Here is a 21,848-nt window from a genome sequence, read left to right as displayed (position 1 = left end):
TTTCCAATTAAAATTTCCCAGGATTGTTGTTGCACAGAAAGTATTGATTGGTACTTCCCTACTTCAATCACATTGCAAAACACAAGGAAATGGCAAAACTGTAGCATTTCTCAGTGGACAGGACCTTCACATTTTATCTGAGTCCAAGGCAAGAGTGATCCTTGTACATGTACTAATTGAAAGGCTCATGGGCAGACACAAAGTCAGAGGTTATTTTCACAAACAAGGAGCTTTATGGGCAGCTGCAACAGAAGGAGTAACTGGACACCTCTGGCAGCAGAACCCGCCACTAGGTCAGTCATGCTTTGATGAATTATGCAGCATCAATAATCTTTTGAACAAGAGGGATGTGACAGATTCACCAGCTCCTCTGTTCTCTTTCCCTGCTGTTTAATAGAATCTGACAAATGCAGGGCTGCTGGATGATGTGCTTCTCAGCTTGCCCTGCTTTGCACACCACCTCGAACTCAGGAAGGATGTTCAGAAGCAAGCAGAAAGGTGATATTCCACACAGCAGAGTGCAAAGAGGAGAAATCTCTTTCACACTCCTTTCAGAGCATCATTTTCCTGAGGAACTGCAGTTGAATGTTCTACAACTCTCACTCTTCCATCCGTGCTAAGAAAGCATAGACAATGCACAGAAGACCAGCACACAGACAAGCACAGCAAAATGGTCAATCTACTCCTCCAGTAGCTGAAAAACAATAAGAAAAAACCCTGAGAAAAAAAAAAAAACCTCAAATTTAGGCCCATTATTTCTCTGATGGAGATAAAAAGCCTTCTCTGGTACATTGATATGAACAGTCTTACAAGGAGTCATTATTACCCTCAGAGTACAGCACTGCATCCAATCCTGAGGGAATGAATCTTGTCAACAACCGACACTTAATGCCCACAGAGGCCCTGCATGGCCAAGCAAAGGCAATGGCAGATCTAAACATGTGGTACCTTTGCTGTTAGATGGTAAAACATCTGCTGAAACTCCCCACTTTGTTCCAGCTCCAGTGAATTTTCATCCCTCCCTCACCAGTTATCTTCTTCTGACCTGCCCAGGGGTAATTTTCCATGATCAGTTTAAGCTGCTGTTGAAAGGGGCCATCTCACACTCTTCACCTCTCCATGTACCCCTGCTGTGTTCCCTTCTGCTGGCCTGGGAACTTGCACAGCTACATTTCTTAAGCTGATAATGCAACAATACCTGGCACTCCCTCTTCCATTTGCAGTCAGGTATTCTGTGGTGCCATCTAAGCCCTCTTCAGAGCCATGCGACCCTCATCTCCTTCATGGGAATCACAGCTTTTGTGGCACAGAGTCCTCCCATGGAAGGTAATGGACCTGATGGATGTCCCTCCAGCACATGGCTGGCTGACCTGGGCTTCTTTTGTAGCCCAAGGTGAGAAGCAGAGTCAAACCTCAGATAAGGCCCATCACTTTCCACTGTACACACTTCCATCTTGGGTGCCTAATCTGTGTTGGCCTCACACATTATTTTATTTTAGTACATTATCTTGCTGTACTCCTTGTCCATGAATGAGAAGTGGTTTTGTGGTAAGTGTTAAGTGTTATGGAAGCAAAGCTCTTGAACTACATGATGATCATGTCTTTCATGACATCCTCCAAAAGTTTTTTGACTCCTTTAGTAAAGCTGCTGACTGTCCATAGCAAGGCAAAGAGTCAGAGTCACTACTTAGGGCACAGATACATTCTCAGCCTCCATTTCCCTCATCTCTTCATTCACAGTATTGCAGATTTCTCACCTATGCCCTCACTACCTGGCAGCTAAGGAACACCTCGTGCCTGGTATAAAAGGATGTGTGTGTTGCCTGTGGGCTGACTGTCCAGCTGCAGGTTAGGAAAAAGGATAACTTGAACTGTTAGTACTTTTTCTCCCTCTTGTCCCAGTGCATTTCATTCAGTTCAAATGAAACCTGTAAGAAGTTAGTGTCTGTTAAGAAAGATGGCACAAGTTCACATTGTATTTCCCTTCGAAGACAGGCTAAAAAGAAAGGATGAGAATGCCATATTGTGTTTCTGGATGTGTAATCCCATGAGCCCGACACTTTTTACTGGTTGTGTGTTTTCCACCCAGGCTTTATGGAGCCTGGAGGCATGTCAAAGCAGAGGCTGTGCTTATTGTATATTAAGCAGCCGATGCAAAAAAGGACTCCCAGCTCTGAGAAGACAGTGTATGGGATCTTCATGCAAACAAACTTAGGAACCTACAGTGGGTGCTTTCACACCATAGTTACAAGCAAGTAAATTGCTTGGCAATTCCTTACAAACACCCTGTAAATAATGATTTTTCTTCATATGCTCTGGGCTTCTCCATGAGATCTTTATTTTGGGTGCATGGTGTTCTCCCTCAAAATATGCTGCTTGAACATTATGTTACATTGTTAAAAATAATCAGAATTTCAATTTAAAAACCCAACAGCCTTATCATCTATTTATCCTCTGGAGAGCACTGAAGCCTTCAATACTCTCCTCAACCAGAGATAAGGATCATAGTTCTTGGCAAGAACCCAGACACTGATATTTAGTATAAATACCAGATTCTGTAGAGAGCTGCAACGTGTAATTCAATTACAAGTTGTGTGTGTAATTCAATTACTATGTAAATAAATTACTAAATAATAAAACTCCCATCAGCAACCACTAGTAAATCAAAAGCTGTAAAAAACTGCATCCAACACCATAATTTCCAAAGTCCTCTGATTACAGGCATTGTGTCTTCCCCAAATTCCACTCCTGTGAAGAGCTAAGATTCTCAAAAATGTGGTTTTTATAAAAGGGCAGAAGGAACACTGCCTTAAAAAACCCCGCTAAACACCGCACACTGGAGCAGCTAACAAATTCAGTCCAACAATGAGCTTCGTACCACACACAATGTACTTTAGTTAACTGAAAGTGTGATTTTATGATGGGCTTAAGACAATTTAAGGCTTTACTGCTGGCACTCTTCCCCTTACTATTCTCAGCTAAGTGTTTCCAGTGCTTCCTATGTGTCAGGTCTACATGCAAGTTGAAAGAGCTTGCAGAACATACTGGAAAGAAACTCTCAGAATTCAGGAATAATAAGGATTGTGTCTTCTGGTGGCAGTCAGAAAACTAGTTTGGCTAAAAATGTTAAATTTCAGACAGACCTCTTTTCATCAGCCTGTGCTTTTACACAAATCCTCCTGGTATCACAAAGATGTGGCAGGGAAAGCCAGCCAGAGAGGAGGCAGAAGTCACACCAGAACATCCACACTGAAGACACAACCAAAGACAATATGGGATCAAACCCTGAGGCATGGCCGAGCATTGCCACGTTTGTGTTTCTCTAGACAATGAACAATATCAGCATTACAGCAAATGACCCACTTGGACTTGGCAGCTGACAGCAGCATGTGACTCAAAAGATCTACCCGCTAGCAGCTAATGGAAAAGGGAAGCAGGAATAGAAAGCGTGCTTCATTGTCTGTGCTCCATCCTGGTCCCCTATGATGGCAACCAGAAGCACCTGGTAAACATTTCATGAATGCTTCATAAGTTATAGATACAATTTTTTCTCCCCAAAACTATGAATCAACAAATGTTGTACCAACAAAAAACAAGGCAGACAGAGGATATCTACTGCTCTAGAATGGGGCACACACTATTACCAAATGCCCGAGTTTCTACCGAGCGTGAATAGACAAATAGTATTTATTTATTTGTAAAAGTTCAGATGAAAGAAATTTCCCCATGATAATGTACTATGGCCATGAGGAGACTAACTGTTGGCATTGGCAACATTCAGTAGAAACTGCCTTAATAGCTCTAGCCTTCACAAGTGTTTCGTTATTTGACCTGGTGACTCAGATGGCTTTTCCTGTTCTACCCCAGCTAGTGCCTCTGAGTCAGGAGTTGCCATGGGACAGATTTATTTCTTTTAGCTTCCCTCTTTGGGTTTTAACAATTCAGACAGACACAGCAACAATTTCCAGATCATTCTCATCACTGTACCAGCTGAACTTAAGAGTGCCAAGATCTTTCCTGCAACCCATTTCTCAGGGCTAAAAAACCCACTAAATGGCTGCCTAGCTCCTTGTGGTTTTCTGGGACAGCAGCAGTAACACTTCCACAGGGGGAAATTTAACCCACATCATCAAATAATCCAATTTAACTTTCTCTGACATATTTCCTTTAAGATTTTACTACAACTGTACGGCAATCAATAGCTCAGTGTCTACCAAACATTTCCTATGCTCCTGAAATATGTTTGGATCATTAAAAATGAGGATGTACTTGGTTATATGGATTTGATTATGACTAAGTGGCCTTAAAAAATAAGCTAGAATAAAATTTACATTGGCATCCATACACTTTATTCTTTTTCAATAACTAGTCCAGTTTTCATCTGCTGTATCTGTATGACAAGGAAAAAAACCTGACTGGATGTGGTCAGAAAAGAGTATATAAACCAACTGCAAACAATGTTTTGATAACTCTGGTCCAGTTTAGAGTACACTTGCACATCCTTGATACAGAAATCCCAAGCTAGCACCAAACCAATAGAAAGTAATTAAGCCATGGGACACACAGTTTGGTGCATGCTTAATGTTTCTGATGAGTGAAACTAAATTTAACAAAAAAACAAAGATACACAGGTTACTCCAAGACAGACAAACTTGAACAGGAACCTCAGTCTTAACAAGGGCAATGCTATGTTTGTGGTAAACACCACTAGGAGTGCAAAAATCAAATCTAGGTTTGATTTCAAGCTATGCATTCTTCTGTGCATGTCCTTACACATGGCTGTGCCTCATCTCTAGGGGTGACTTCCAAGCACAACTCTCTGGAATCAGCACTGTACTTTTCTATCCTGTATGCAAGCACTTGGTCCTCCATTGCTGTGGAATCTGATGACAAGCAGTTACATAAAGGTTTTGCCCAGCCAAAGACTGCTAGGTTGCACGTACCAGCGACATTTTCCTTCTTCACCCTGCCACAGTGGGAGTCAGCATTGCAGTTTAACCCTGGCATCATAACACGAGCCAGGCAAGATATGCAGATGTATCATATTTTCCACAGCTTTATTTTCCACAGGAGCTGACACTTCAGATTTCATTACTATATAAAACACCTGAATTTGCAACACTGACAGAGGCTGCAGGCTAAGACTCTACATGATTTAGGTCCAATTTCCTCTTGCATTTTTCCTCATACTTTAATTAGTCTTCGTTTTATAATAACACCTTCTGGAAATGAAGTATGATGCTGGCAAGCCTGTTGTAAATTGTTTTTATAGTTGTATTTAATACAGTTTATTGCCAGCCATTGTAAAAGCATCTCTGTTCTCTATGGAAATAAGAAACAAAATACTACAGTATATCTTTGTAAAGAAATAAAATAATATAATTACATCCTTATGCTCATTAAATTAGGTTGTTTGGAGAAATAGACTTAGAAGATACCCAGTCCAGCAGATACCCAGTGGGTCAGAATCAGTTAGGACTAACCTAACTTAAAGCAGGCAACTATATTATGTGACAGATTTTTCAGAGCCAAAATCAGACCCACTCCTCCTCCTGCTGCTGCTGGTTAATTTTCACCACCTTTAACAGTTCATTGAAGACAGATTTTGAAATTATACACAAATAACAGGAAGACATTTCTCCCTGTGCTTTTGTTGCAAGGCATTTTGTGGTGGGTTGAGTCTGGCTGGACACCAGGTACATACCAAAACCACACCATCATGCTCCTCCTCAGCTGGGCAGGATAGAGAAAATTTAATGAAAGGGTCATGAGTGAAGGACAGGGAGAGATCAGTCACCACTTACTGTCATGAGCAAAACAGACATGATTTTGGCAAATTAGTTGAATTTATTAGCAATCAGAATCAAAGTAGGATAATGAGAAGTAAAACAAATCGTAAAAATACCTTCCTCCACCCCTCCCTCCTTCCTGGGATTAAGTTTATTCCCAATTCTCCACCTCCCTCCCTGCAGTGGCACATAGGGATGGGAAATGGGGGTTACAGTCAGGTCATCGCATTGTTTCTACTGCTGCTTCCTTCTCAGGGAGAGGAGTCCTTCCCCTGCTCCAGGGTTTATCTCACTGAGATTTCCCTCCCATGGGAGAGAGTCCTCTATGAACTTCTCCAACATGAGTCCTTCCCATGGGCTGCAGTTCTTGCCAGACTGCTTCAGCATGGGTTCCTTCTGTGGCGTGCCAGCTTGCAGGGACGGGCTCCAGCATGGGCCCTCGTGGGCTCACAAGCCCTGCCAGCAAACCTGCTCCAGCGCGGGCTCCCCTCTTCAAGGCTCTGCAGGTCCTGGCAGGAGCCTGCTCTAGTGTGGGCTTCCCACAGGGTCACCTGGGGAGCTGATGCAGATGACACTGACAAAATATTGACCAAACCTTGACCAAATCCCCCAAAACAAACTGAATTTCCACCAGTGTAGGAACAGAATATCAAACAGAGCATTTATTAAAAAGAAACATGTGCAGTAACCCATATTTTTTATATCTGCCAAAACAAACTTTCTTGTGTTCAATTTCCAGAACCAGAAAGCGGGTGAAATTCCATGGGCTAGGAATATGGGTATGTGCAACATGGAAATAAAAATTTTAATATCCCAACTCTCAGGTTTACCACAAAAGAATATGAACACCCTACAAGGACTCGATTGTTTTCTAGCTGCTAAAGGAAAGGCAGGGGAGCATAGGAAGGTGAATTACCAGCTTTCCAACTGCAAAGCAGGTGAGTGACAAGCCCTTTACCTCACTGAGATACTGGGTTCTACAATTTCAAATGCTCCTAACTCTTCTAGAAACTTGCATCTTATCCTATAGGGCTGTTTTTATATTTCATTTACCAGCTTAACTGGACCAGTACAAATGTGTATCCAAGCAGTTACCTGACTGCCAGGGTAAAAATGGTTAAGAAAAAAAAAAATAATTCACTTCCACAATTATTTCTAAGACAATCTATTTATATTGGCTCCAGGTCTGACTAGGTGTGAAATACTTCAAATATAAAATCCTTAACTTTGGAAAATACTTCTAAGATCATTGAATCCAATCATTAACCCAGCATTGCCCTGTTTACCACTAAACCACATCCTCAAGTTCCAGGGATGGTGACCCCACCACTTCCTTGGGCAGCCTGTTCCAATGCTTCACCATACTTGAAGTGAAGAAATTTTTTCCCAACATCTAATATAAACTGCCCCTGGTGCAATTTGAGGCCATTTTCTCTTATCCTTCGTGAATATTACAAATGACAAAAGTCATGTTTCAAAACATCCATTTCTGGTTTGGGTCTTTCTGAAGAGTCATTTTTGTCAATGCAAAAATTAAGCAGAAAAGGCAATCAGCATCCCCCATCAAAACTCCTCCTCCCTAGTTGAAAATCATCTCTGAAACACATAGCTCAAAGCAATCTGAAGATAATTAAAGTTATGATGTATGGATACTGTTGTTTACTGTGCCAATCAACACTAATTAATTATTTCTTTGTGATTCTGACTGTCTGTATCCAAGTGCCACTTACAGTCTTCATATTTTGGCATTATGTACTTTAGGTAAAGGTCCCTTCTGTGGGTGTAAAGTGCCTAGCACAATTCTCTCTCATATATTATTAGGGATTCCTAATGGTAATTGAACACCTTAATTGAAAAGGTAATTGAAAATATGAAGAAAATGAAGGTTAATACATTTCCTAGATTAATGAAGAGCACACCAGTAGGCAAAATATCCCAACAAGACAAAGCACTCTTCCTCCTAAAGAACAAAGGAAAAAGTAACTACATACACCAGCATTCAGGTAAAAATAAAAAAGGCATTCCCCTTCACTGAAATCATACTGCTGAACCTTTGAAAGCTGTAATACCTCCAGATGCATCATTCTGCAGACAGGTTTGTGTGACTTTTTATTCACCTCAATAAGACAAGGCAAAGTGGCACACAGTTACCCTGACAACAGCCAGAACCCACACAGCAGGCACCTGCTGCCTTTTCTTGCCGAAATACACATGCTCTGCAAACTTTGTTACTCTTCCCCAAATTACCTGCTGTGCAAAACTAAAAATATTAGATGAATGCTGCCAGTAAAAGGCATTTTTGGTTGGGGCACAAGGGCAAAGAAGACAAGAAGTGAGAGGCTGCCTAAAACCCAAGCTCCAACCAATCCACCAGGCAGGGCTTTGAACTGCTGAAGCAGTACACTGACCACAATAGCTGCTGCCTTGTGCTCAGAGAAAAAAAGTACTAGAAATAAACACAGAATGATCCCGCCAATGCCATTTAGCAGCCAATGAGGTTTTACTTCTAACGGGGGGGGGGGGGGGGGGGGGGGGTCTGGAATTCCTGTACAACTTTGCATTGGTGCAAAGTCCTGCAGTTTGCTCAGCTACTGTGATAGAAACTGTAGTTGATCCACCTGCAAAGTCTTTCTTAACTCGTTCTTGGCATGTCTGTGGAAAACCATTGTCCAGTGGCCTAAATCCAGAAAGTGAAAAGATTATTCATTTGTTAAACACTGGAATTGGAACCTCATTGGTACTACCAAATAGGACCCCTGTAAAACCAAATTAGCCTGTAATCCTTCTGGTTTAGATAAACCCCACTAGAACAGGGGCTTCAGGTGAAGCAGCTGCAGGTAATGGAGATTCCTTCTTAATTTACAAGAGCTTACATCATGCTACACTAGGGCCTAACAGCATAATTGACTACACTGCTTTCTAGACTAGACTGTGAATGATTGAATCTTTTCCCCAAAGAAATTAAAAAGTCCAAATCACCATTTTCCCCCCAATATCTCTTCTCCAACAATCTTTCTTTAAAATGCATTACATACCCACTACCAGCCACTGACATGAAAGTATCTCTATTTTACTAAAATTCTTTTATCTGTTTCTGTTACTGTTGCAGTGTCTGACCAAACCAACCACACAAACCCCTCAAAAGGCAAAGCTAAATACTGCTACTTGTGAAGCTGTATCACTGTAATTTGCCTTGGAAGCAGAAAAGAGAAAGAAGGAGACTTTTCTGTCTCCTGAACTTGTGTGTCTGCTGGAATGATAATACCTCCTTGTACCGACAAATTACTGGTGTTGAAACACAGCTGCAGTGGCCACATACCCAGCTCAGCAGTGGCCAGCAAGACACCGAGCAGACCATGGATAACTGATACACTGTAGCTGCCACGTAACAAAAGATTCATTCCCCTCGGAAATACTTCCTTTAATAAAAACCAAGGCTTACACACGTAATTTGCTACCTTTATTCGTAAAATGTGCAGCAGCCACGCAAAGTTTTTAACGGATTCAAACCAAATTTTACAATGAGAAATATTCTTCTTGTACCTTCTTCTTTGAACTAATCTGCCTTCATTAAGCAAGTAAGTTTGAGTTAACACCCAAAAAATGGAGGAAGTTGGCAGCATATTCCCCAAGCCATCATCTGAAGTTGTGAGCTGAGAGGGTGGCGTGACACACATCTGGTGTAATCAGGCAAATCCAGTATGCTTTCACTATCACAGAGAAACTGATTGCCTCGATTTTGCCTCCCAATCATTTCAAAAATTATGCCTAACAGTGAGAATCCAGAAATCTATTTAAACAACTGAATTTAGGAAAAAGCTGCACTAAATTCTCTCTTTCTCAGACACACACACACTGAGCAGATGGAGAAAAACACAGCGAGTTCCTTGCTAGTCACATCAGCTCAGGAGTCAGACATTACGAATGCTGTCTCATCCAGCTCTTGTTGAAATCAATTAAAGCCCTTCAGTGAAGACCACGGGAGATGGAAAATAACCCTCTCCACACTTCAGCCAGAATGTGTGAATGAGAAAAAAACTGACAGCTTTCTTCCCCTCTGATTTTCATGGTGCTTAAAGATCCAGATTATAAAACACAACTTGTCATCTTGGAATTTTTGATGTGCTTGCTTGGCATAAATAAAACTCATGTCTGTGTGTGAATCAGGAAGACAGACATCACTTTGCACTTGGACAAGGAGAGATACCAGCAATCATGCATGAATAAGCATCATTGCATTCCAAAGTGCTGTGAATGCAGTGCGTTCTACAACTAAGGAAGTAGGTGGAGTGAAAAAGTGTTCCTTGTTGCTTCAAAAAAAAAAAAAAAAAATCATCATTTTTCATTGGTGGAAAATAAAGAAAAAATAATCCAGACACAAGAATTTGTTTTTTATCAGTTGGATAACCTGAAAATCAACTGGCATTGTGAATATCTATCAAGACTGTGACACTTACTAGAGCATCTACCATCTCTGAAATAAAAAAAATGACTTCACTAGAGTTGCTGTGAAGTGCTTTGTTGGCATCTGCTTACAATAAACATTCAATTATTCCTGCATTCCCAGCTCCAATGACATTCATCACTGCAAACTCCTTTGGCCTGAGGGCCCATTCACACTGGCCCACACTGTGTCTATAGATTTTGTTCTCATTTTGCCTTGCATCCTTGCAAGTGACAATATTTAGGACTTTACACTTGGTTTGTATTTGGTCATAAATATTCAAACAGTTTAATTTTCTATACTGTTTCTAGACATAGATCCAAGAAGAGAAGGGATGAAGGCTTTACTGTGTCAAAGTGAACTCTGTCAATAACACCAGGTTGATGTTAATAAATATTAGCAAGCAGAATAAAAGAAAATATAATAATCCACTTAAAAAAAGAATCTCAAAGTTATACTCACTGCTGGTAGAGGACATTCGGCTATACTCAGACCTGCAAGACAAAGATTTTAATTAGAATGTATTAAATCTAGAAGATATAATGAAAAAATTACCAAAATGAAATCACAGTGCTTATTGATATAGTTTAATGCCCATTTAGCATTATTTTTGTGCTAAGAGAATAACTAGAACAGGTCTTGAACACTGCTTCAGAAAAACTGGCATCTCATGTGAATTTTGAAAATATGTAAGTATAAGGAGTAACTATGCTTTTATCTAGGGGTTATTCATGCTACCTAATTCTAGGTGTGAAAATAAAAGCTCAGCAGGATCTCCATAAGAAAGAAATAGTCCGCTTTAGACACAGGTGAGGAGTAGAAGTCTACTAGACTTTGACTCAGCTCCTCTCCTTCCTCACTTTATGTCCTCTAAATGCTGCTGTGCAGAATATGTTTTTGGAGTTCTTTTTAAGAGAAATCTATTTGATGAGCAGAATTTTTATAGTTCTACAATTACAACTGTCAGATAAGGGAATGCCAAAATATAAACATTTAGATGATAAAGCTTTTTGCTTTAGTAGACCATTTTTCTCTTGAAGACATCTCAATAAAATTACACAGCCATTGGTTCTAGTTCAGGGCATGCTGGATTATCTGTGAGAAAGCCAGAGAAGCTGAATGTTTTGAGCAGCAGTGCAATTAAATTTTTTGGCTGCATATAACCCCAAACTCCTGAAAACCCCATTCTGAACTGATTAAAACATAACCCCTCTATGTCCTGAAGATCAGAAATAATAAGGTAAAACAAAGATGCCACCACTTAATATTTAAGGAGAAAAAAAAAATAATTTCCAGTGCTGAGACCCAAGCTTTGAGTGTTTGGGTTTGGAGTTCACAGCTACACAGCCTCTACCCTCACACTTTCTGGGTCCCCAAAACAGAGCCCTTGTACCAGAGCACCCTGCCACCATAAACATACAGCACGTGTGCCCTGCAGTGCCCTGAACAGGCAAAGTGCTCGGGAGCCCTGACACAGCTCTTGGATTCAAGCCCAAATACTTGTTTTATATAATAGTTGCAGCACGTTTGCAACATTGTGTTAAATTAAAGAAACCACATGAGCCTTGACTCCCAGGAGATGTGTGTGGAAGTAGATACCATCTATGCCTATTCTTAGGATATGCTCATACTCTAGGCTCTCAGGCAACCAAGGGAATAAAGGACATCAATCCCATATATCTATAGTATCTGCTTTTGATTTTAATGTAGACATATCTCTGCAGAAGAAAAAAGAAATTACAGTTATCCCCATATTTCGGAGCTTTCTACTCAGTACTCTGCAGATCAGATGCCAAAACTACTGGTTAGGTGAGAAAATTATGAGGAACTACCCCAAACTCTTGTCAATTCCGCACTACTAAAAGAGGACACAACCTGAATTTTTCACAAAACTCATGAAAAATGACACCAATACCATCAAGTGCCATGAGGTTTTCAAAGTTTTTGGCAAAGATCTGGGCAATGCTGGGGAAAGAGTTGCTTGTGGGAGCTTGCAGCTCTCCCTGACTTACTCTTTGCTAATCCTGTACCCCCAGCCACTTTGATAAGGCCAAGGAGCAAGGAAACATTTTTGTCCCATTGGCAGAGACCATAGGTTTAGATCATTAGCAGCCACTCTCAGGCACCCCATAACAGAGCTGCTCCACAACACCTCCTCCATGAATCAAGTGCTACCCCTCAAACAATCACCCCCAGGACTCCAATGTAGCTGGGAAGGGCAGGGGCAGTAATGACATTGTTGTCCTGGATGTGGGCTCACTGCCCCATGTGCAGCACCGATTTACACACCAAGATGAGATATTCCCATTTCTTTTGTCTAGTTTGTACAAAGCAGGGAGCTGGTGTGGCCCACAACAGGCTGGGTCCCCAATCATCAAAGCTCCATGCCACTTATGCATTTTAGCAAGCAAAGAAATCAGGGCTCCTTGGCTACCAGTGATCCAGCTCTGTTACCGATCAGTATTCTAGCTTTGGTGGGCAACATGATTCTCTCATTTCCCATGCCAAGATCAGCCTGCTTCTTGAGTCAGTGGGTTTCCTGAGTCAGTGGGCTGGGAGTCAGTGGTCAGCCTCTCCCCCAGTGAAATTTTTTTCTACCCAGTTAGAGCTGACTTCAGCACAGTTGCTGAAATTAATTTGCTTTATTAAGTTTCTTCCTTATCTTGTGAGTTCTGCCAAATGTCCTGTGGCCCATGAATTCTGTGTTCTTTGTGCCCACTATCAGCAGCACATCCCTTTCCCCAAGCTTTGCTAACCTCCACCTAGATCTGAGATCACTGAAGCACATTGAGTCCTGTAATTTACCAGAGCAATTTTACTGACTGATAAATTCTAATTTATCTTTCTAAAGCCTGGACATCAACATAAGCAGGGAAGGAGACCTTCTTGTTCCTACTTCTGAGCAATGTACACACCACTGGTCTGGCTCTGGGCAGGGACCAAGGGAAAATGATGCCAGGGGCTGGCTAAGGTGCTGTGCAGCCCATAAAACCACATAGTATTTTCAGCAGCAAGTCACATCAGTGTCACTTGGCACCATGTATATTTGAAAGGGTGTGAAAACTGTGTAACATGTCACTCTTCATAAGCCTAGAGGCAAGCAATATACATCCAGCTGCCTCCAAGCATCCCAAGCAAGAATTCATTTAGTCTGCACTTCTGTTTGAACACAGCCTGGGGCTGTCCTTCAATGTATCTGTGTTTAGCAGTTGGCAGCTAATTCAAAATGAATCTGCACTGCTTGTATTTCGGATGGAACTGAGACAACATTTTGCCTTTTGCTTACTGCAAGCTGGAACAGTATTCTATTACTTCACACTGTTATTTTATTATCCCAAAGTGCTGCAGGCACATTATAGGACATGGAGAACTAATGAGTCCTGAACTGAGGGAGTAGCAGTCTATGCACAAGCTGGATTGAAAAATTAAACAAGTGGAAAAATAAAAAGATGGAGGGTGAGAAAGGAGGAGACAACAGTATGCTTGGAGACTAATTGCACATACACATTTTAATAGGCTTTATAATTGTATAGCAGGTGTTTGTTGTTTTTTTTTTTGTAGTTCTAATATGGTTCACACTAGTACTTAATTAATGTTTGCTGCAAAACTGACATCCACAAATTAAAAAAGGGTAATTAGGCTCAAAGGCTTATGTCAACCTCAGGTACCAAAATGAGGTCTGTACCCTTCCTAAGCTCCCTCTATCGCCAATGAAAAAAGAAGTCTGAAGTATCTCTTCCTGACTGTTGCCTAGACAAGAAGCCTACAGAAACCACATTTCTAATGTAGGAAAACCACATTTCTAATATAGAACCCTAGACTGTGTGTCTAAAATCAGATGGGATGAATATGAGTCTCTCTGTGTGCTCTCAGAGACAACCTGATTCACTTTTTGTTCTTTCTCCAGCTTCTTTCTTTGCTTTGAATCTAGTCCTTAAGAATAAAGAAAAAGCAGTGCTAGCAAAATCATTATTGTTCTCAAAATATTAGAAGAAACAATTCTGATTCATGTCATGCATTGTTAAGTATCTTATAAATTAATTTTTTTTCTTTACAGTTGTCTATTTAGGATACTAAATGCTGAAGTTACTCTAAGTCTTTTAAGCTTGTTAGACCAGCACACACACAACATTCCCTTTGACAAAATCATGCATTAGAAAAGTCAAGTACTGAAATAAACATCTCCTGGGGCATACAGGCTCTGTGGACATCAAGTAACTGTGTTCCTTTCTGTTCTTTTCATTCCTGTTTTAAACATCCTGAGTATTACCTTCTATTATTTCCCTTGGAAGAGGGTTTTCCCAATAGGATAACTCAAGAGTACAGCACTCATGTGCTTTAATGGTGACACCTGGGACCACACTGGGGCTCAGAGGTTCCAGGTCTATTACATGGTCTTGCAGCAAGCTATTTCCTCTGATAGATGTTGGATTATAGATAAAAGGAAAAAAAACATCCACAACAGAAAGTGAACAAATAGAGGACTTCTCCCTTTATAGGCACGTAATGAGAAGAAAAATTATCAAACAGGATATTGAAACAGTGTGAGGTACTGAAAAGCTAGGCTTATAGCTCAGTCAAAAGACACATCAGTCTGTGAAGAATGTGTGCTCAATGGTCAGCCCACCAGCAAAGAGGAGCTGTGAAGATGTCAAGAGACATTAAAATAGGAATGCAGAAACTTGTGATAAAGGTGGGACATCAGTTCCTATTACCACCATTGAAGGATCAGACTTGTGGATTATTGGACATGGTAAGAGCATCAGGAGCACAAAAGATATTGAACAATCGTCTGAGATCTGTGTGCATCTCCCACTGCTGATTAGTAATACAGAACCTCAAAATATCCAAGAGAGGGAATTATTCCACTGAATACCAGCAAAATCTACTAGTGCAACTTGCAGTTGCTGAATGTGGTACCTAAAAACACTGTAAGCCTGTTTCTTTGGTAAGAACACGGCTATTTCACAGCTCTGGCTCACACAAGCAATGAAGCTCCTCCAGCATCACACAGTGCTTGGGTTCCTTGGGCATGCTGATCAGCCGTGGCACAGCACCACGTTAGCACAGCTACAGCACTGACAGCTGCAGCCCTAAACAAACAGTCCCAGGGGAACTGCCTGGGACCCAGGCCAAGGGCTGTGAAACAGTCTGCACCTGTAGCAGTGAAACCTCTTGCCTTCCAAAACATCCTGGCAAGTTGTCTGCTGGGAAGGATCCCTGAACCATGGCAACATGTCAAAACAAGTTCCTGGCCTATGGTAAAACTTCTGGGCAATGTACACACCAGGAAAGATATGGGAAACAGCTAGATGGCCCCAATCAAACAGATGCCATCAAAACATTTTAAGGATTCAACAATATGGACAATTCTGTCCTGTGCTCAGGGACACCCTTACATGCTGTTTAATGCACTGGCATAGCTGGGACCAAGGTCTCTGAGCTGTGCAACATCCCCAAAGGCAGCCTGCTGTGCAAAACAAACACATCTCAAATAATTCTAACATCATACTATACCTCCATATGCCCATGGTCTCCATTGCAAGGGCTCCTTAATCCCACTCCCCAAAATGAAATAGTGGAAAGTTTACAATCTCTTCTGCTCCCTGCATCCTTTGCTTGCCTAGAACCGATGGAATAAAACCTGCTGGATTCATATTTCCCACACATTCTCTACCTAGACTTCTGGCACATTTCATTATTTCATACTAAATATTGTATTTAACAGCTTCTTTTCCTTCCCTCTCTCAGAAAATGCTCCACAAGGCACACGGGAGTATTTAATAGCAGCTAAAGTCCCAGGCATGAATTAGAAGATTTGGCTCTATAGTTCTGTCTTGGGTTTCTTATCACCAAATTCCTGCAGGTCATATTACAATCTGCTTCACTAATACCAGTCCAGCACAAATCTGTTACCCTCACGATACTTCTACTTGTGCAGTCAAGATGACTGAAGTGGAATTACTCACAGCAACTTGTCTCTAAACTCCTTGCTTTGGATTTCTAGGGAAGTGACAAAGACAGATGTGAAAGACAAGTGATGGGTTCCCATTGGGCAGCTCTAACTACTACACTCCAAAGCTTATTACCAACAGCAATGTTTGAGACCCCACGTGAGAGACACCATTGTCGCATAAGGTTTGAAAAGTTGTTTGTCATCTTCCAAAAAGCAGCTGATGAGGCAGGACCACCCTGTGCTTTAGTGAGTACACCTGGCTGCACAGCCTGCTCCCCACTCCCTCACAGAGCACTCCAGAGGGACACATCAGGTGGCATCTATCCACACATCCCAGGCCAGGGCCTGAGTTATCCTCCTGAGGTCCTGGTTCTCTTAATTAACAACAGAAGAAGCCTTATTTATACCAAACATCAAACCTTCACACAGCTACATTTAGCCTCGCTGCTTGCAGGGACCTAAAAATTATGGGTATCAGCACAGAGCTCATGGCCTCCAGAGAGAGATCTAAAGTCTGTTTCAACCTTGCTGTCAGAGTCTTGCTCCAGTGCCCGGCACTCTCAGGTCTGCCTGCCCCAATGTTCAACCAAACAACTTTGCTTCCCTGAGTAAATCTGTTTGGAAATGTGCCTCAACCCCAGTTGGTGACAAACAGCCCAACTTCACATTATTCAAATGTCAAATCAGAGACAACTTGAGTACCATGACATATCTGGACTGATGGGCCTATACATGAAGTAAAAGTGTCAAAAAAACCCCCACAGAAAAACAACCCCCAAAACCAAAACTAAAGAAGACTAAATATAAAAACAAGCCTTAAAACAGCTTTCAGCATTAGTGGTTTGTGTTCCTGAGAGTTTCTCATAGATGGATGAAATATGTGACAAGAGACTGATGTGTCAGCTTGAAGGATTGCCATACGAAGTTTTAAGTGTTGAATTCCTTAAAGCCAGAAACATGAGACATGAAAGCAACCTCTCACCCCAATAAAACATTCAACTATTCATTTGATAATTTAAGTGATCCATTCTGGCTGAGGACAGAAGTGGATTACAGTGTTCTTGATATTTTACCTCTAAGTGGGGTACAACTTAATATATATATCTATATTGGCTGCCTTACCTTCTATTAACAAGTGTATTTTCTACTTTAGAACCTCACACCTTTTACTGAACTGCAACAATTAAAGAAATGCTTTTTTGATCTGCTTAAGAGATAAGTTAACAGAGGTTCAAATAATTTGTGATTTGGCCAGGATCACACATGCAGCTGGGGAGAGCCATAAGGAAAACAAACAAGTATAGCACACTCCAAAAATGAGCATAACCTCTGCATAATAAATTTGAGGAATGAGAGACAGGAGAAAATGTAAAGGAGGCAACAAGCACCATGAAAATTAATTGTAACCGAACAGCATTGGATTTTGCTAAGTATATGTTACAAATAGCTGCTGCATGGTACAGTGTCATAAACTTCAAACATCTCTTATCTGTTTTACAATGAATTTCTCTATATCTTGTTGAACTGTTTTGTTGCAGTTGCCTACTACTAAAAAATACTATAAACAATCTTCCTAAAATTCATCAAATACTCAACAATTAACTACTGTTTAATTCAGTTTGCATCATCAATGTTTACATTTTAAACTTACAGAAAAAAACTTCCCCACCTGGTACTTCAGCAATATCTCCCCACTTTCGCTAAAAAGATTGATTTTTATTTGAAATATAAGTGGGTAAGTAACACATTCAAATAAAAATTATAACTTCTCGAAATATTAAAAAATTTTAAAGTGAGGAAAAAAATTACATGTTTAGGCAAACTTTGAGACAATCAGTAATGCAATGATTAAAGTGTAAACCTTTTAAGACATGGGCTCTTACAGCTGTATAAGCAAACAAGTTAACTTGTGCTGGGAACTATCATGAATGTTGAAATGTTTAGAAATTGATGTTTAGAACTGAGAAACTACCTGGTTTTCCACATTCACCTGGGATATCGGTCCTGAATGCAGTGAATTGAGCTGATGCTTTGTCCTGGATGCCAGTGGTAGCCAATCTGAATTGTTGCCTCAAAATGAGGCATGCCTAACAACTTCCAAATTGTCTTAGTTTGTCATCTTTGCTCTGCTGTTCAAGGACAGTGAAATAATAGCATTTGCATGGCTTGTAAAATGAAGAAAACATTAAAATAAATGTTTCTACAATTTCAAATTCAAAATTGTTATTTTTTCACTTTTTTGTTTTTCTTTGCTATTCAACTACAGTTCTGTAAATGCATACATTTATCCTCCCTTCAATCTTTCTTCCACTTGTTTTTCTTTGTTTTCTTTCTAATAAAAGGCCAAATAAGGACTTTTTTATTCTTCCTAAAATGTCAGGTTTTATAGTACAAATCCACTACTAAAACTACTACCAGAGAAAGCTCTGTATGCCATACTTCTGAACTAAAAGTTTTCAGTAGCAGATTAAATAAGATTCTTATACTAAAAACTCCCAAAATATGTTTCCTGAGAAGATACAACTTGTATAGGCAAAGTCTCTTAGATCAAGGATGGTCAAACTATTTCAAATCTCATTAATAAACAGCCAATATAAACTAATTGGCTTATACGTTCTACACCCTTTATTTAGGTACTTGACAACACCAGCTCAATCCATTCTTATTGGATTCAGGAACTCCAAATATGCTATTTTTGTTCAACAGACTCTTTGCCATGCCAACCCTATTTACCAAGGCAAATGCAGTAAGGGGAACATATTTTCAAAAGGATTAGGAAAATGAAGGGTTTGAATTGTAATTGATCTTGCCTTTAGCAGAGAGTTTTGCCTGCTTTTGTAGCTGGCAGCCACAACAAAACCTTAAGCAACATATGCCCTGTGGAGTACTTGATGTGTTCAATTTGTTAGCTGCTCTAAGCAGCTTCAGCAGCCCAGGCTCTGTGTAAGAGCTCGCACATCATTATGTACAATCATTGAGATGACAAGGGCGTGCAGTGCCTGGAGTTACTACAGTCACTGTCCACTATTGTTCCCTGAGTGACAGAAAGCGACCACTCCATGCAAAATTGGGACTGAATCACTCTGACAGTTGTTCCTCATTCTTTCAGAGGACTATTGCTGAAGCTCAGAATAGTTGTTTTTTGGTGGTTTTTTTTTTTTTTTTTTACCATTGAATAATTGGAGAAAAAGGAATACAGTTTAATTTAGTAATAGTGGTGATGGGACTGAGACAAAGCAAATAGCAGATCTGGTAACAGGGAAAAGCAAGTGCTGTGAACAGTTGGTTTGGTGAGAAAGCTGAAATATAAACATTGTGAAAGAGACATACGCAATATGTTTATCAAAATTAAATAGCTGCTAAACAAAACTAAAAATAATAATTGAAATGCAGAGACCCATTGCTTTTCAAAATAAACGTCAGTGCAAAGCACTGCAGTTATTAATTGCCATATGTCATTGTTCAAATTCCTCAGATGGAGTCTTCCACCAACCCATACTTTCCAGTGTCACACATGGGACAGAGACACTTCATAAAATCTACAGCTTTAGCACCTCATCAACACCAGACACAAGCAGCTGTCACGCTGGTCCATGAGGTCTAAAGGCTAATGTCACCAGCTGGGTCAAATCCTTCCAAGTGTCTGTCCCAAGGAAACCCAGGTTTTTCCATTCCAGATAAACACAGCAAATTAAGAGTGACTTGACCAATCAAGGGGTTTTTGAGCTTTGAACCAGGCATGAATTCACTGATTACTTTGTCTTCCTCTTATCCACATCCCTAATGGGGACTAACCTATATCTGGAAAAGAAGCCTGGATTTTGTTTTCCATTGAACTTATGTCAAATAAAATATTTTAAAGCTTTTACTGTTAAATGTGCCTACAATATAAGGTGATAGGAAAAGTCCTTAACTTCTCAGACTACAGAAGAGATTAAAAAATTATTTAAATTACTAGCTGGATGTATGAAAAAGATTACCATATAGCCTTTTCACCCTTTAGATTTTTATTTGCAATATTGCTACTTCAGTTTTGGTGTGGTGCACCTGATACCACTGTGCAAAGAATTACTTTTACAGTTTTGCAAGTCAGACTAGAGGCCAAGGGAGATGCACCAGGCAAGGAGCTTGGAGAGAAACAGCTGGAGGAGCAAGGAGTGAGAAGGAAGACACAGGAAAGAACAGCCTTATCAGGATTATGCAATCTCTTTTTGCCCTTCTGGAGCCACAAGAGGAGCAAAGGCTCATTGCCATTCCTGACAAGATCTCAAGGCAGCAGCGTGTAGGAAAGCATGTAGGACAGGCTTGAAAGCACTTCCCTTTCTCTCCCACAGAGATGGGCTGAAGGTGTGAGCTGAATGGGAGATCCCATGGATCATCCCTTGCAGCTCCATTAACTTAGGAGAAGTCATCCAGCTGAGAAACACAGTACATTCCTGGCAGCAGTCATGAAGTCAGAGGGAAAAAAAAAGTCTCCTTGACTGAGATGACACTACCAACAAAGTTTACAGCAGTTCACAGGCTAGCATGGTGAGTATCACAACGAGAATCACAACAGCAGCCCTCTTTCAGGGTGTCTGCAAATCGAACTTGCTTTTGTAGAAGGCTCTCAATGGTCCTTCTGAGGAGTCAACTCTCTCTGCCTGGTGCTGTCTGGGTGTCACTTCCAGAAGGAGAGGATAGGTCCTGGACACGTTCTCAGACTATCCTCAGCCGCACTATCCCTGGGATACAAGCCCTGACCAGCGCATCTGCAGCCCGCGGAGCCGAGCCATCACAGAGCACTTTGGAGCTCAAACTTAAAGACCTGTCCGTGTCCTCCTCCCCGTGTGTAGCGGGAGGACGGTGGGGACTGCCTCACCGAGGGGGAACGCGACCTCCCCGGGGCAGTCGGAGCAGGGTGATGCCCCCTCGGGGTCACGCCGGACCGAGTCCCAGGAGGGCAGGAAAGGAAGGGCAACGCAAGGCAAGGAGATTCGGCGCTGAGCGGGATGCTCCCGGGCCGCCGGGCCCCGCTACCGGAGGGAAGCTCTGCCCGGGACACGAAGCCGCCGCCCCAGCCCTGCCCCGGCCCCGCCGCCGCCGGCAACAAGTGCAGCCCGCGGGCCGGGCGGGAGCTGCCGCCGGCCGGGAGAGCCGCCGCACTCACCCGCCCGTCTCCGCTCCCGAGTCCACGCACTCGTCCTCGCCGCCGGGCTGCTTCTCCATGGCGGGGCTGGGGGCTCCGCGCCCGCCCTGCCGCCCGGCGTGTGCGGCAGAGAGAGCCGCGACAGCGAGAGCAGCGAGAGCAGCGGCACCCACGGCGAGAGCAGCGAGAGCAGCGGCGAGAGCCTCGGCCGCTCGGCCGGCCCGGCCCCCGCCCCGCGCCGCGGGAGGCGCCGCCCGCCGCGCCCGCTGCTTCCAGCGAGCCCGGCCCGCGGGCAGAGCCGGCAGCCCCGGCCCGCGGGCAGAGCCGGCAGCCCCGGCCCGCGGTGTCCCGGCGCGGCTGCCGGCTCAGAAACTGCGTCAGCTCTTCACCGCGGCACTTCAGTGCTTCTTGGGCTAAAGGTGCAGCGCCCGTGTCCAGTGGAAGTTAAGAGAGACTGTTGGATGTAAGGACGTTCTCACTATCCGTGCGGCCTCGGAACTTCCGCTGTTACAGCCTTTTATTTGAAGTCTT

General features: G+C 42.0%; 1 protein-coding gene across 1 annotated transcript in view; it reads right to left on the bottom strand.

Annotated features, from left to right (window-relative positions):
• FAM124A (family with sequence similarity 124 member A) overlaps positions 1 to 21,534 on the bottom strand; it is a 41,355-nt gene extending 19,821 nt beyond the window's left edge. The window contains exons 1-2 of the mRNA XM_021526591.4: positions 21,339 to 21,534; positions 10,696 to 10,727 (exon numbers count right to left, since the gene is read on the bottom strand). Of these exons, the coding sequence (XP_021382266.3) occupies positions 10,696 to 10,727; positions 21,339 to 21,397 (91 nt within the window). The 5' untranslated portion in view covers positions 21,398 to 21,534. The remainder of the gene's footprint in view (positions 1 to 10,695; positions 10,728 to 21,338) is intronic.
• Between the last annotated feature and the right edge of the window lie 314 nt (positions 21,535 to 21,848).

Source organism: Lonchura striata, chromosome 1 (genome assembly GCF_050655825.1).
Source record: "Lonchura striata isolate lonStrDom1 chromosome 1, ASM5065582v1, whole genome shotgun sequence".
Taxonomy (NCBI): domain Eukaryota; kingdom Metazoa; phylum Chordata; class Aves; order Passeriformes; family Estrildidae; genus Lonchura; species Lonchura striata.
Note: the sequence above shows the minus strand (reverse complement) of the source record. Positions and strands in the feature narration are given on the sequence as shown.